The 13,885-nt window shown below is 43.5% G+C and overlaps 1 protein-coding gene across 3 annotated transcripts in view; it reads left to right on the plus strand.

The window, feature by feature from the left end:
- Positions 1 to 13,885, plus strand: part of B3GALNT2 (beta-1,3-N-acetylgalactosaminyltransferase 2) — a 59,361-nt gene that overhangs the window by 36,259 nt on the left and 9,217 nt on the right. For all 3 annotated transcript variants that reach the window (XM_047088623.1, XM_047088622.1, XM_047088624.1), the window contains exons 6-7: positions 5,820 to 5,930; positions 9,205 to 9,283. In XM_047088623.1, coding sequence (XP_046944579.1) covers positions 5,820 to 5,930; positions 9,205 to 9,283 — 190 coding nt within the window. The remainder of the gene's footprint in view (positions 1 to 5,819; positions 5,931 to 9,204; positions 9,284 to 13,885) is intronic.

Raw genomic sequence — 13,885 nt, forward strand, 5'->3', positions numbered from 1 at the left:
CCCAAATCTGAACGGTGCTTGCTTGGTTTGATCATTGAATTCGATTACAACAGTGGGACGTGGCTCATTCAGGTAGGTTGTGATAGGATGCTTTATATCTTCCAATTCCTGTGTCTTTCTCCCACTGGACATTGCTACATTGCCAGATTTCTCTCTTCACCAGCTTTTTTGGGTTTGGCCACTTGATACATTGTTTTAAGGTATTGATTTTACCAGCTTCAACCCCAGAGCACATCTCAGTTATTAGAGACATTGTTTCCTTTAATGTAAGCATTTCATTCAGCTCAGAAGCCAGTCTTTTTTTTTTTTTTTTAATGGAGATGTAATTGACATATAACGTATTGGTTTCGGGTGTACAACATAATGATTCAGTACTGCAAAATGGCCTCACTAAGCCTACTTCACGGCCATCTCCACAGTTCCGTTTTTTTTTTTCTTGTGATGAGAACTTTTAAGATAGACTCTCTTAGACATCTTCAGTTACACATTACAGCATTATTAACTGTGGTCACCGTGCCGCACATGATTACATGCCCAGGACTTATTTATTGTATAGCTGGAAATTTGTACCTTTTCACCCCCTTCTGCCGTTTTGCGCATCCGCCCAGCCCCTGCCTCTGGCAACCACCCATCTGTTCTCTGCATCTATGAGCTCAGTGTTTTGTTTTTGGCTTTTTAAAAAAAATTTAGGTCCCACATATAAGTGAAATCATACGGTATTTGTCTTTGTCTAACTTACCTCACTTACGCATGATGACCTCAAGTTCCATCCATGTTGGAAACGGCAAGGTTTCCTTCCTTTTTATGGCTGAATAATATTCCTCTGTGTGTGCATGTGTGTGCATGTGTGCGCATCACATTCTCTTCATCTGTTCACCTGCGGACACTTAGGTTGCTTCCACGTCTTGGCTGTTGTAAATAATAGGCAGTGAACATGGTGGTGCAGATATCTTTTCAAGTTAGTGTTTTCATTTCCTTTGGATGAATACCCAGGAGTGGAATTGCCGGATCGTAGGGTAGTCGTATTTTTACTTTTTTCAGGACCCTCCATACTGTTTTCCACCATGGCTACAGCCACTGTTTCCCTTTTCTACACATCCTTGTCAACACACTTGTTCTATTTGTCTCTCTGACGGTAGTCACCACTCTAACTGGTGTGAGGGGATAACCTCATTCTCTGACGGTGAGTGATGTGGAGCATCTTTTCATGTATCTGTTGCCTACATGTTGTCTTTGGAAACGTGTCTGTTCAGATCTTCTGCCCATATTTTAATTGGATTATTTGGATTTTTGCTATTGAATTGTAGGAGTTCTTTATATATTTTGGATATTAACTCCTTGCAAATATTTTCTCCCATTCATAGGTTGCCTTCTCATTGTGTCAATGATTTCCTTTGCTGTGCAGAAGCTTTGTGGTTCAGTGTGGTCCCACTTGTTTATTTTTGCTTTTGTTGCATTTGCTTTTTTTTTTTATTTTTTAAAAAAATTTTTTTTTTCAACGTTTATTTATTTTTGGGACAGAGAGAGACAGAGCATGAACGGGAGAGGGGCAGAGAGAGAGAGGGAGACACAGAATCGGAAACAGGCTCCAGGCTCTGAGCCATCAGCCCAGAGCCTGACGCGGGGCTCGAACTCACAGACCGCGAGATCGTGACCTGGCTGAAGTCGGACGCTTAACCGACTGCGCCACCCAGGCGCCCCTTGTTGCATTTGCTTTTGTTTCAAATCCAAAAAATCATCGCCAAGACCAGTGTCAAGGAGCTTACTACCCATTTTTTTCTAGGAGTTTTATGGGATTAGGTCTTATGTTCATGTCTTTAATCCATTTTGAGTTGATTTTTGTGTATAGTACAAGGTAGTGTTCTAGTGTCATTCCTTTGCACGTGGCTGTCCCGTTTTCCCAACACCATCTATTGAAGAGACTGTCCTTTTCTCCCATTGTATATTCTTGCCTTCTCTTCTGTAAATTAATTGACTGTATGTGTGTGGGTTTATTTCTCAGCTCTCTCTTCTGTTCCGCTGATCTTTGTGTCAGTTTTTTGCCAAAACCATGCTGCTTGATTACAATAGCTTTATAATATAGTTTGAAACCAGGAAGCATGATGCTTCCAGCTCTGTTCTTTTTTTTTTTTTTTTTTAATGTTTATTTATTTGAGAGAGAGAGAGAGAGAGAGAGAGAGGGCAGGGGGGCAGGGGAGGGGCAGAGAGAGAGTAAGAGAGAGAATCCCAAGCAGGCCCTGCACTCAGCACAGAGCCTGATGTGGGGCTTGATCCCACAAACCGCGAGATCACGACCTGAGCCGAAATCAAGAATCGGACGCCTAACCAACTGAGCCACCCAGGTGCCCCAGCTCCGTTCTTAAGATTGCTTTGGCTATTTGGGGTCTTTTTGGTTGGTTTCGTACAAATTTTAGTATTATTTATTGTATTTCTGTGAAAAAGCTGTTGAAATTTTGGTAGAGATTGCATTGAATCTGTAGGCTGCTTTGAGTAGTACGGACATTTTAACCCCATTAATGCTTCCAGTCTATGAGCTTGAGTATTTTTCCATAGATTTCTGTCTCCTTCAGTTTCTCGGAAGGCAGTCTTACTTGTTCTCGCCTGGACTCCTGTGATAGTCCCCTTCTCCCTGCCAGCCGCTCTGGGGCTGTGCTGCTGCCGGAGTGACCTTTCTAAATTGCAGCTATGACGTGTCACTCTTGGGCTGGCAAACTTAAGCGCCTCCCACCGCCTTCGAGATGAAGGACAGACTCTCCATTACAGCAGCCACAGGCGACCTTAGGCTGCCTTTTACCTCTCCTTCCCTCAGCCTTGCGCTTCAGCAATACTGAAGTACTTACCACTGTTCTGAACATGCGGTGCTCTTTCAAGTCTGCCTTTTGGTGTGTTATTTCGTCTGCCTCTCACTTTTCTGACTCACATGCCTTCAAGACTTAGCTCCGTTGGCACAGTCATTTGAAATTTTGTCCGAACTCCTCGAGCAGGATGGCTCTCCTTTGTTACTGAACCTGTCGTGGCACATCGCGATGATCTGAAGACACGAGCGATTGCGTTTCTTCAAATCTTCGAATAGCCCACAGCATGCTACATAGTAGACATTCAAAAACTTAAGGAACGGCTCATGCCTGAAAGAAGATTGACCCCAAGTTTATTTCGTGATATACATTTGTTTAGCTTAAAGTTTTTTTCCCTGATCATAAAAGTACGAAAACACATGAAAAGAATACATATTCACTGTTGAAAACTTGACAGAATATAGAAAAGCTAACAGAATATGATGTTATCCATCCGTTTCCCAACATATTTGGTGTATTTCTCCCCGGTCGTGTGTTTTTCTTCTGTGGGGTTGCTGTTTATTTTTACAGAGTTGAGGTGCAATGTCAAGTTGAATAGAGAGTTAAGGCCACCCAGGGAGAACACAGAAATTATCTGCACCTGTTTCCAAGATAAGACAGTGAGATCTTTAAAGGAGCACGTCACTGCCTGCGTTCCTCCCAGGGGTCATAGAGTTCTGTTGTGCTGAGCAAAGACACTGTGCTGCGCGTGCTGTCACCGACCCTGCGCACAGCCCTGTGAGGTCGGCACCGCTTTCTCTTTTGTCACGGGCAGGCAGTGATGACCCGCAGTATGAGTGTGGGCCTGCTCTCAGGAACCCTGGAGCTGCTCAACGTATATCAGGAGTCTCACCAACAATGCAGAAGAAGGATCCATTAGCTGAATATAAGGTGACACACTGTGCGGGGAATCCGGACTCTGTCAGTGTTTTTATCTGTTCCCACAGAAAAGCTGTAATGCTTTAAAAAAAAACAAAAAAAAAAACAACTTTCAAACCATTGGCCTAGCTTGTTGGACAAATTCAGTTTCGTATAGTTTCCTTATAATCCTGGATAACTGAGACACTAAAGCACTTAATTTTAATATGTGAAAAAATTTAAAGAATATTAAAGCTGTATCTTTTGTCTCGTGCTCTAGACCAAAATTCATTCCAATTAATTTTGAGTTCAACACCTGAGTGCATGTTTTTCAGGTGCCTGTTGTATGTCAAGCCATTCTAGGTGCCAGGGACCTAGTGGTTGGTAAACGGACAAGATCCCTGCTCTCATGGTGCTTGCATTCTAGTGGGAGCAGTTAGTTTGACAATAGGGACGTAAACAAGGGAGAGCAGAGTGGTAAGTGGTATTAGGAAAAGAAGGCTGATGCGGTAGAGAAGAGGTGGCAGCTGGCTGCCTTCCGTTGGATCTCTGGAGCAAGCCTCTCCGGGGGGCTGACCGTGGAGGTAGCCTGAGCAGTAGAAGGGAGCAGCTGAGCACCCACTGAGAAATTAGAAGACACTGGAATGTAAATGTGTATCAAACCTTGGGGCAGGGGAGTGTAACTCTCTAAGCCCAAAAGTTAATAGTAATAATCACAAAGGAAAAGCTTGTCAATTTTGACAAGATAAAACTTATGGACCTTTTAACTTAAAAAGAAGAAACAACAACCCATAGTGTTAAGTGGCAAACAATTCTGAAGAACTGTTGTAGCATGTAATATATACACAGGATTATTGATTACAAGATAATACAGATTAATAAGAAAAATAGAAAACTCAGCAGCTAAATGGCAAAGAAGTATGAGTCAGGAATTCCCAGAAGAGACTATATAATTTATAAACATCACTAGAAATCAAAAGAAACACAATTAAATGAGGAATCACTTTTTTTAATCTACTAAATTGATTTAAACTTCTTTGCTTTTACCAATATCCCATACTTGGAAGAATACAGTGCAGTTGGTATTTTTATAAATTGGGAAAGATGCTATCAATTAGTATAATTTCCTTTTGAAAAAACAGCTAGGCATTGTGTCCAAAATCCATACAAAATATCTCTATTTCTTGTCCCTGTAATTTCACCCCAGAAAATTTACCTTAAAACAAAACAATTGGGGCGCCTGGGTGGCGCAGTCGGTTAAGCATCCGACTTCAGCCAGGTCACGATCTCGCGGTCCGGGAGTTCGAGCCCCGCGTCAGGTTCTGGGCTGATGGCTCGGAGCCTGGAGCCTGTTTCCGATTCTGTGTCTCCCTCTCTCTCTGCCCCTCCCCCGTTCATGCTCTGTCTCTCTCTGTCCCAAAAATAAATAAAAAAACGTTGAAAAAAAAATTTAAAATAAAAAAAAAACAAAACAATTAGGGAAAAATAAACATTTACACCAAAACGTGATTTATTAGCTTTTTTTTTTTTTGATTTTTTGTTTTTAATGTTTATTTTTGAGAGAGACAGTGTGAGTGGGGGAGAGGCAGGGAGAGAGGGAGACACAGAATCCAAAGCAGGCTCCGGGCTCTGAGCTATGAGCTCAGAGCCCGACGCAGGGCTCGAACCCATGGACCATGAGATCATGACCTGAGCCCAAGTCGGAAGCTTAACCGACCGAGCCCCCCAGGCACCCATATTAGATATTTGATAGAGCCCAGATGTCTGCCAGCAGGGAGGTGTTTGACTCGGGATGCATGCATGCAACGGCATGTTAGATACATACGAAAAAGGATGGTTGTAAGAGCTGCGGTAGCTTCAGGAGATGCTTCAGTGTAGTGGGAAATGCAAACAGCAGTGTGCAAAATTGTCTCCACACTCTTTGTACTTGTTTTTTTCAGATATGCATGAAAAAAAAAATGACTCGAGAGTATACACCAAAAAATGTCCACAGTAGTGTCGGAGTAGCTGGGATAAACATTTAACCAATAGGTCTTAGGAAAAAAACTAATTTTTCTTGAAAAACATACTTAAAACCTCAATGACAACAATAAAGAAATTGACTCTACTTCATCTTTCCACAAAAAGAGCTTTGAAGGTACAATCGTGTGGGAGAGCCAAGACCTCCAGGGCCTCGTGTCAAGAAATCTGCACAAAGTGACAGTAAATGATGGCGGGGGAGTTCTCAGAGTCATGACGGTAAGCCCTCCTTCTTTCCTGAGGTTGTTCGGCATACTTCAGCATTTTCTAATACATGAAGTGTTTCTAAATTTACTTTTACATCAACCCCGGGAGTATGGAACAGCGAATCGTGTGTATTTTAAAGCACGTACGGCAGAAAGTGCCGAGTCACCGTAGTGAAATTGAGCAGTTCCAATGTTCTACGATCGTGTGACCCCAACCAAGTAAATACACAGTTCTGCCTTAGGATAGGTGCCTTTCTATTTTGTCTTAAGTTTATTTATTTTGAGAGGGAGGGGGGAGAGCATGAGTGGGGCAGGGGCAGAGAGGAAGGGGGAGAGCATTCCAAGCAGGCTCCGTACTGTCGGCGCAGAGCCCAGCACAGGGCTCCATCCCACAAACCGTGAGATCACAACCTGAGCCGAGATCGAGTCCGACGCTTAACCGATTGAGCCACCCAGGCACCCAGGATAGGGTCCTTTTTAAAACGTGTGATATATTATTTCTCAATAATTTTTAAGCTAGCGTTCTTGAAGGACACTTGCTCAGTAGTATTCAGAACATTCACTGTCAGCCCACAGTAGGTAGTTAAAATAGCACAGATTGGGGGCGCCTGGGTGGCTTGGTCAGTTAAGCGTCTGACTTCAGCTCAGGTCATGATCTCACGGTCCATGAGTTCAAGCCCCGCGTCGGGCTCTGTGCTGACAGCTCAGAGCCTGGAGCCTGTTTCCGATTCTGTGTCTCCCTCTCTCTCTGCCCCTCCCCTGTTCATGCTCTGTCTCTCTCTGTCTCAAAAATAAATAAATACATAAATAAATAAATAAAAATAGCACAGATTGAAAATAAGAGGGAGCGTTCGCTTTCATTTATAGTGCTGGAATCTCTGCTTTGTGTTTTTCTTTTATTCAGATTTGCTTCAAATTTAAAACAGTTGACAGGTGAATTTCTCAAAGTAAATATGGGATGATCAGGTGTAGGCAGACCTAAAATGATAAGCTTTCAGTAAACAAGTGGTGTTTGTGGTGGTGTCAGAAACACAGTCTTTCATTCTCCTTGATGCTGTGGTACAAGGATTAGGAAAGTACTTGGCATTTCATTTCAGAAGCTTAGTATATTCTCATTAATGTTAATCTTATTTACGTGAATTAATTCCTGAATATGAAATGAATATTATGTGGTATGTTGTCACCTGTTTAGAAAACCACTCCTGGCCCACCATGAGACTTCTACTCCAGTGAGGAAGAAAGACAATAGATGGACAGATCCACAAATTCAAATATAATTACAGATTTAGCCTTGTGGGTCATGTTTAGGATCTCATTCTTTATTACAAAAAGTCCTTTGTTTAAGATACATGTTTTATAGAATTTAATTATAGCTTTATTTTTTTCTTACCTTATTTCCAAGGCAAGTGCCTTTCATATGTTGCCTGCTTGGGGCACCTGAGTGGCTCAGTTGGTTAAGCATCTGACTTAGGCTCAGGTCATGATCCCTCAGTTTGTGAGTTGAACCCTGCATCAGGCTCTGTGCTCACAGAGGCTGCTTCGGATTCCGTGTCTCCCTGTCTCTCTGCCCCTTCCCCACTCGTGCTCGCTCTCTCTCAAAAAATAATAAGAGTAAATAAACATAATATATATATATATATATATAGTATATATATATATTATATACTATGTTTATATATATGTCATGTTGCCTCCTTTTCTATTTATGAAACTTAAAAATATCCAAAATGTGTTGGAATTCTGTAGTATTAAGTTGGTTACACAAAAGGAAACAGATGACTTCTGAGTTGAGGACTAGGTTCAAATGTAAAGACTCAAACGATCCATGTTGGGGGTACATATAGCTGTAGAGAGCTAGAGAAAGCCTAAACACTGAGCTAACCTTAAAAAAAGTCCAGTAACTTAGTAGTGTGTTCTAGGAAACCCCACGTACAAAATTAAGGTTTTCATCGTAGATGCAGAAAGCTCGAAGCTTCCATGAGTCTTGCTCCCTTGCCAGCAAGTGACAATGTCAGAAACTTTTAAAAGCCAGAATAAAAGCCAAGCTGTGACCTTTTAGATAGAAGTTCATAAAAAGTACTAAAACAATGTAGGGTACGCGGTGAAAAAATGGAGAGTCTATCTGTATTAGAGAGTATATAATAGAGAGCTTTCATAGAACTACAAAGCTGGAAACTGTAGCATTCACCTTCAGTGGTTTCCTCCACATGGAACTACAGACCGTATCGTAAATTAAATGGCAAGCTCCCGCAGTCAGCTCAGGACAGTGTCTGTCTGCGGCCCTAAAACACTGCCCTGTAGCGCACAGCTGCTGAAAGGTCCGTTGGCAAGAGGACCAGCCAGGCGGCCGCCGTGCCTATAGAAGCAGTGCTGTGAACTGGCCCAGGTGGGAACACGGCGACTGCCGGGCGGGGGCTGTGCCACGCAGGTGTGCAGCACGCAAGAAACCCCGCACCCTGGGCAGGGGCATGGGGGGACTTGTGAGGTGGGGAGAGGTAAACTTTGATTCATAAGGGTCCTCCAGGGGCACCTGGGTGGCTCAGTCGGTTAAGCATCGACTTCGGCTCAGGTCATGATCTCATGGATCATGAGATCGAGCCCCACACCGGGCTCTGTGCCGACAGCTCAGAGGCTGGAGCCTGCTTCGGATTCTGTGTCTCCCCCTCTCTGTCTGCCCTTCCTCCTCTCATGCTCTGTCTCTCTCTCACTCTCAAAAATAAATAAACATTAAAATAAAATTTAAAACATTTTAAAAAAATAATAAAAAGTCCTCCAGTCCTCAGAGGCAGAAAGGACCGTCGCTGACGGCACTTTCCACCACATCAGAAATCGGTAGGGCTGCATCTGAACGGTCTGTTTAGGGGGGCTTTTCTCTGCATGGTGGAGCCGAGGTTAAAAATGGGCGTGGGTGCATTTGAATTCATCAGTTTTCCTCTCCAAGAAATCAGAGGTGGTAATAATTTTTTTTCCAGCGGTAGGGTTGGGATGTAAAAGAAGATTGGTTTTTATACTCTTACTGTAGCGAGTTCAAGAGTATGTGGTCCTGTGTAAGTTGGAGTCTGAACACTGTATGGACTGCTATGTGCCCCTGATGTAGTATTGCGACTGGATGACAAAACGAGGAGAATACTGAGGTCGTCCCGATCGTGTAAGTCTAGCGCATCAGCTTCATAGGTGGATTTAGCTGCTGTGGCGTCAATTACCGATTTTGCCAGATCAGTTTTAAAGTAGGAGAAATGTATTTTTAGCATTGAAACGCTGAGCACTTGTGTTCTTGTTTCTTCCAGGCTGGGGAGGGCGCCTTGCCTCATGGATTCATGGAAGGTGTGGAGGGAGTTGCAGGTGGTTTTATTTACACTATTCAGGGTAAGTGGGCTGCTTGAAAGCTGAAGAGGGCCCTGATTCTTATGTACCTAATCTTCATACTTTGACATAAAAGCTGATTTTTTTTTGTCATTAAAAAAAAAAAAAAGCTTTATTGATCTATAATTCACATTCACTTTACACTTTTAAAGTGGTTTCCAGTGCACGAGAGTCCTGTAGGTGTCTCCACTAACTGCAGACCGTTTCCGTCACTCCACAAAGCAACCCTGTGCCCGTTAGCAGACACTGTCGTCCTCCCCTCGCCTGGCCCCTACCAACCATCACCTGCTCTCCGTCCTTTCTGACCTTAAATGTAAGGATTTATTTCTGGGATCTCAGTTCTAATCTATTGATCCATGTGTCTGTCCTTATACCAGTACCGTGCTGTCTTGACTGCCCAGTAAGATGTGATGTCAGAAGTGTGAATCCTTCAACTTTGTTCTCTTTCGAGATTGTTTTGGCTCTTCTGGGTCACTGCCTTTCCATGTGAACTTTAGGATCGGCTTGTCAGTTTCTGCACACAAGCCAGCTGGGATTTTGAAAGGGGTCGCAGTGAACGTAGATTGTTTTGGGGAGCGTTCCACCCTGACAGTCTCCAATCCATGAACATGGTATCTTTCCATTTGTTTAGGTCTTACTAGAGTCCTTTTAGTGGTTTTGTGGCTTTCAGAACACAAGTCTTGCATTGATTTTGGTTAAATTTATGCTTAAATATTCTTTTTGATGCTATAATAAGTGGAATTGTTTTTTACATTTCATTTCTAGATCGTTCATTGGTAACATGTAGAAACACAGTTGATTTTCATATGTCCCTCTCATGTGTTGCAGTTCTGCTGAATTCATTTATTGAGTTACTAGTTTTGTGCGTTCCTTAGGATTTTTCATATACAAGATCATGTCTTCTGCAAAGAGATAGTTTTACTTTTTTGTTTTTCAAGCTGGATGCCTTTTGTTGATTTTTCTTGTCTAAGTGTCGTGGCTAGAGTGTCTAGAACAGTGCTGAGCAGAAGTGGCAGAACAGACACCCTTGTCTTGTCCCTGCTCTTAGAGGGAAAACATCCAGTCTTTCACCATAAAGGTGATCCTGAAAAATTAGTGGCCTTGGACTTTCTTGGCCCCGTGTGGCTGTCTTTGGTTAATCCTCCAGCCAGGTGGGGACTTCTGCAGAACTGCTAGACCCTGGCCGTAGAGCTGTCGTGGGCTCAGTGCTGCTTCTCCGTCAGAAGGGAAGAAGCTCTGTTCCCCTGATCCAGGCGTGGTGCCCTCTTTTGGAAGGGGTCTGTTGGACTCAGTTTCCCCTCCTGCTTCACGGTACACTTTCTCCTCATAATGTGAGTATTTAAACATACGCTGTCTTTCAGAGTACATGTTTCTCAAATCCTTCGCCTAATAGATCTCGTTTCAAGGATGGGTTTGTTAGGAGAACTCCTTTAAGACTTGGGGTCAGAAGCATTCACTTAAAACTCTAAAGGGAACTTGTTATGATGGAGTTAGTGGCTGTGTCTGTCTTGAATGATGCTTATTTCATATCCATCTATGAACTCTAGAGAATTCTATGTCTGTGATCTTTAAGAAAGAAAAACCATTGTTGAGGCAGTTGCTATTGGCCACTGTGCTGAACATCACTTATGGAACAAAGGTGCCCGGTCCTGTTTCTGCCTTGACGTCCCAGAGCTCTGCACACCGTGGGTTCCTATAAAAGAATTAGGACCTGGCTTCCCTGAAGGCTCTCAGTGACCGGGGAAAGCAGGGGCCAAATTCCGAGGGGAGAGTCTGCGGGGGACCCCTCAGTAGCACGGTGTTGAGGATGGGACAGACCCCCAGTTTGAGGCCTCTGCGTGCTGTTTCCATGCAAATGGGCTGTGGCTTTTATTTTTCCGCCAAACGCATCTTTATTTACAGTGTTTCCTCATAGAAGTAGTTGTATTCTTACATCACCCCAAAGGATAGGCTGGGACAGGTACATAGGTTTGGCCCATAAACTTGCCATTAAAAAAACAGCGATTTAAGGTAGATCTATTTTTAATTTTTTGAGGAACCTCCACACTGTTTTCCAGAGTGGCTGCACTGGTTTGCATTCCCACCAACAGTGCAAGAGGTTTCCTGTTTCTCCCCATCCTCTCCAACATCTATAGTCTCCTGATTTGTTCATTTCAGCCACTCTGAATAGCACTGCTAAGAATTTACCCAAGGGATACAGGAGTGCTGATGCATAGGGGCACTTGTACCCCAATGTTTACAGCAGCACTTTCAACAATGGCCAAATTACGGAAAGAGCCTAAATGTCTATCAACTGACGAATGGATAGAGAAGTTGTGGTTTATATACAGAATGGAATACTACGTGGCAACGAGAAAGAATGAAATCTGGCCTTTTGTAGCAACGTGGGTGGAAATGGAGAGTGTTATGCTAAGTGAGATAAGTCAGGCAGAGAAAGATAGATACCGTATGTTTTCACTCTTGTGTGGATCCTGAGAAACTTAACAGAAGACCATGGGGGAGGGGAAGGAGAAAAAAAAAAAGAGAGAGAGAGAGGGAGGGAGGGCGCCAAACCATAAGAGACTCAAAAACTGAGAACAAACTGAGGGTTGATAGGGGGGTGGGAGGGTGGGTGATGGGCATTGAGGAGGGCACCTGTTGGGATGAGCACTGGTGTTGTATGGAAACCAATTTGACAATAAATTTCATACTTAAAAAATAGCAATTTAAAATTTAGAGATCCTTACTTAATTCCAGTCCAGAGATTTTACATAAAACTAGGAGACTAGTCTGCCCAGGGAGGCGTCTGCTCACCAGGAAGCTAGTCCAGCCCCGGGGAAAGTTCAGATAAGGAACTCAGGCTGTTTCCTAAAGGGCTCGCACACCATCTGACTTGAATATCTAGCACCTTCCTTTCTTTTACCAGTTCATTCAAGTACGTACTACCAGGAGCCTTTAAAAACCCGTTTAAGGGGCCCCTGAGACTTCTGTCACTAAAGTGTTCTACAAGGAGCAGCCACTGTACTCTCGACAAAAGTTTGTCATTTTTTTTTTTGTCACGGAGGCTAAAGGAATAAGGTTTGGGTGAGGGAAAATTTCTTTCAAAAAGAGTGAAACAACTCAAGTTTTAGGCTAAAGAAATGAAAACGAATAGATTGCCTTCTCCTGTACTGGGTATATCTGAAAATCTGAGTATAAATTAATTTTTAAAAATCAGGATCTAAGTGCTATTCAAAATAGTCACGTGGCGCACAAATTCTTAAATTTTGTTGGGTGTTAGCATCACCGTCTGGGCCCTACCTCAAGCCACGGAGTTGAAATCTTTAGGATTGGAGCTCAGATGTCTGTGTCTTTTTTTTTCCCCCCTAATGTTTACTTATTATTTTGAGAAAGAGAGAGACAGAGCACGAGCGGGGGAGGGGCAGAGAGAGAGGAAGACACAGAATCCGAAGCAGGCTCCAGGCTCTGAGCTGTCAGCCTAGAGCCCGATGCGGGGCTCTAACCCATGGGCTGCAGACCGTGAGATCATGACCTGAGCCAAAGTCGGACACTCAACCAGACTGAGCCACCCAGGTGCCCCCAGATATCTATACTTAACAAACTCCCTAGATAGATGTGATGCTTCCAAAGGCTGAGAGACTATAAACTCTGTGGTTCTTTTAAACAGGTCATCAGACTTAAAGCACACACAGATCTGTTACTTTATTTTTCAGATACATGCAATATAAAACAAAACATGTGATCTGTCCATCCAAAAGGCCTATGTTCAATTTCTGCTCTTGCATCGTTACAGCCATTCTCCTGTTCCTTCAGTTTTCTGACACTTCACTTTCCTTCCAGTGTTAAATTGTGTATGTTTGTCTTTCAGTTAAAAGCTATTACAGTAGAATGTAAGAGCTGGAGGGGACACAGGGTCATTTCGGCCTGTGTCTCTCAAAGGGCAGAAGTGTGTGTGGTCTGCCCGCGTCAGTTCGAGGAAGACACGTGTTAAAGATAGAGTCTTGGGCCCCACCCCAGACCTGCCGAATCTTCAGGCTTAGGCCTGGGGATCTGTATTTCAGTGAGTGGTCCGACAGTCACTGACGTAGCCCACCTCCTCCTCCTGCCGACGAGACTACAGGCCCAGAAGCATGGAGCTTGACCAGCAGTCGGAGTGGCAGAGGCAGAAATCAGGTTCCGACCTCCAGACCCCCTTGTGGGCACGGAAGGTGGACTGCCAGATTACTGTGCTGTTTCTCGTCCTCACCCCTCAGCCACTCACTTTGTTTGTCACGAAATTTTCTCTGATTTGATCAAGACATTTGAAAAAATCCTGCCCTGGTAAAAAAAAATTGCTGCCTGAAATTGACAGAAACAGAGGACAGTCCCTGCCCAGATGTGACAAGTGATTCATGAACTTGGGCGATAGTAAATAAATGTCTTCTAAGCACATTTTTATCATGAGATAAATACACCAAAATACACCAAATACACCAAAAATAGAGAGTGCTATAAAAAACGTCCACGTACTGGGGTGCCTGGGTCGCTCAGTCGTTTAAGTATCCGGCTTCAGGTCATGATCTCAGTTAATGGGTTCGAACCCCACGTTGGGTCCTGTGCCGACAGCTGGGAGCCTAGAGCCTGCTT

The sequence above is a fragment of the Lynx rufus genome, unplaced genomic scaffold (genome assembly GCF_022079265.1).
Source record: "Lynx rufus isolate CCGP_SWC_20201006 ecotype Redwood Valley unplaced genomic scaffold, mLynRuf1.p SCAF_25, whole genome shotgun sequence".
Classification (NCBI taxonomy): domain Eukaryota; kingdom Metazoa; phylum Chordata; class Mammalia; order Carnivora; family Felidae; genus Lynx; species Lynx rufus.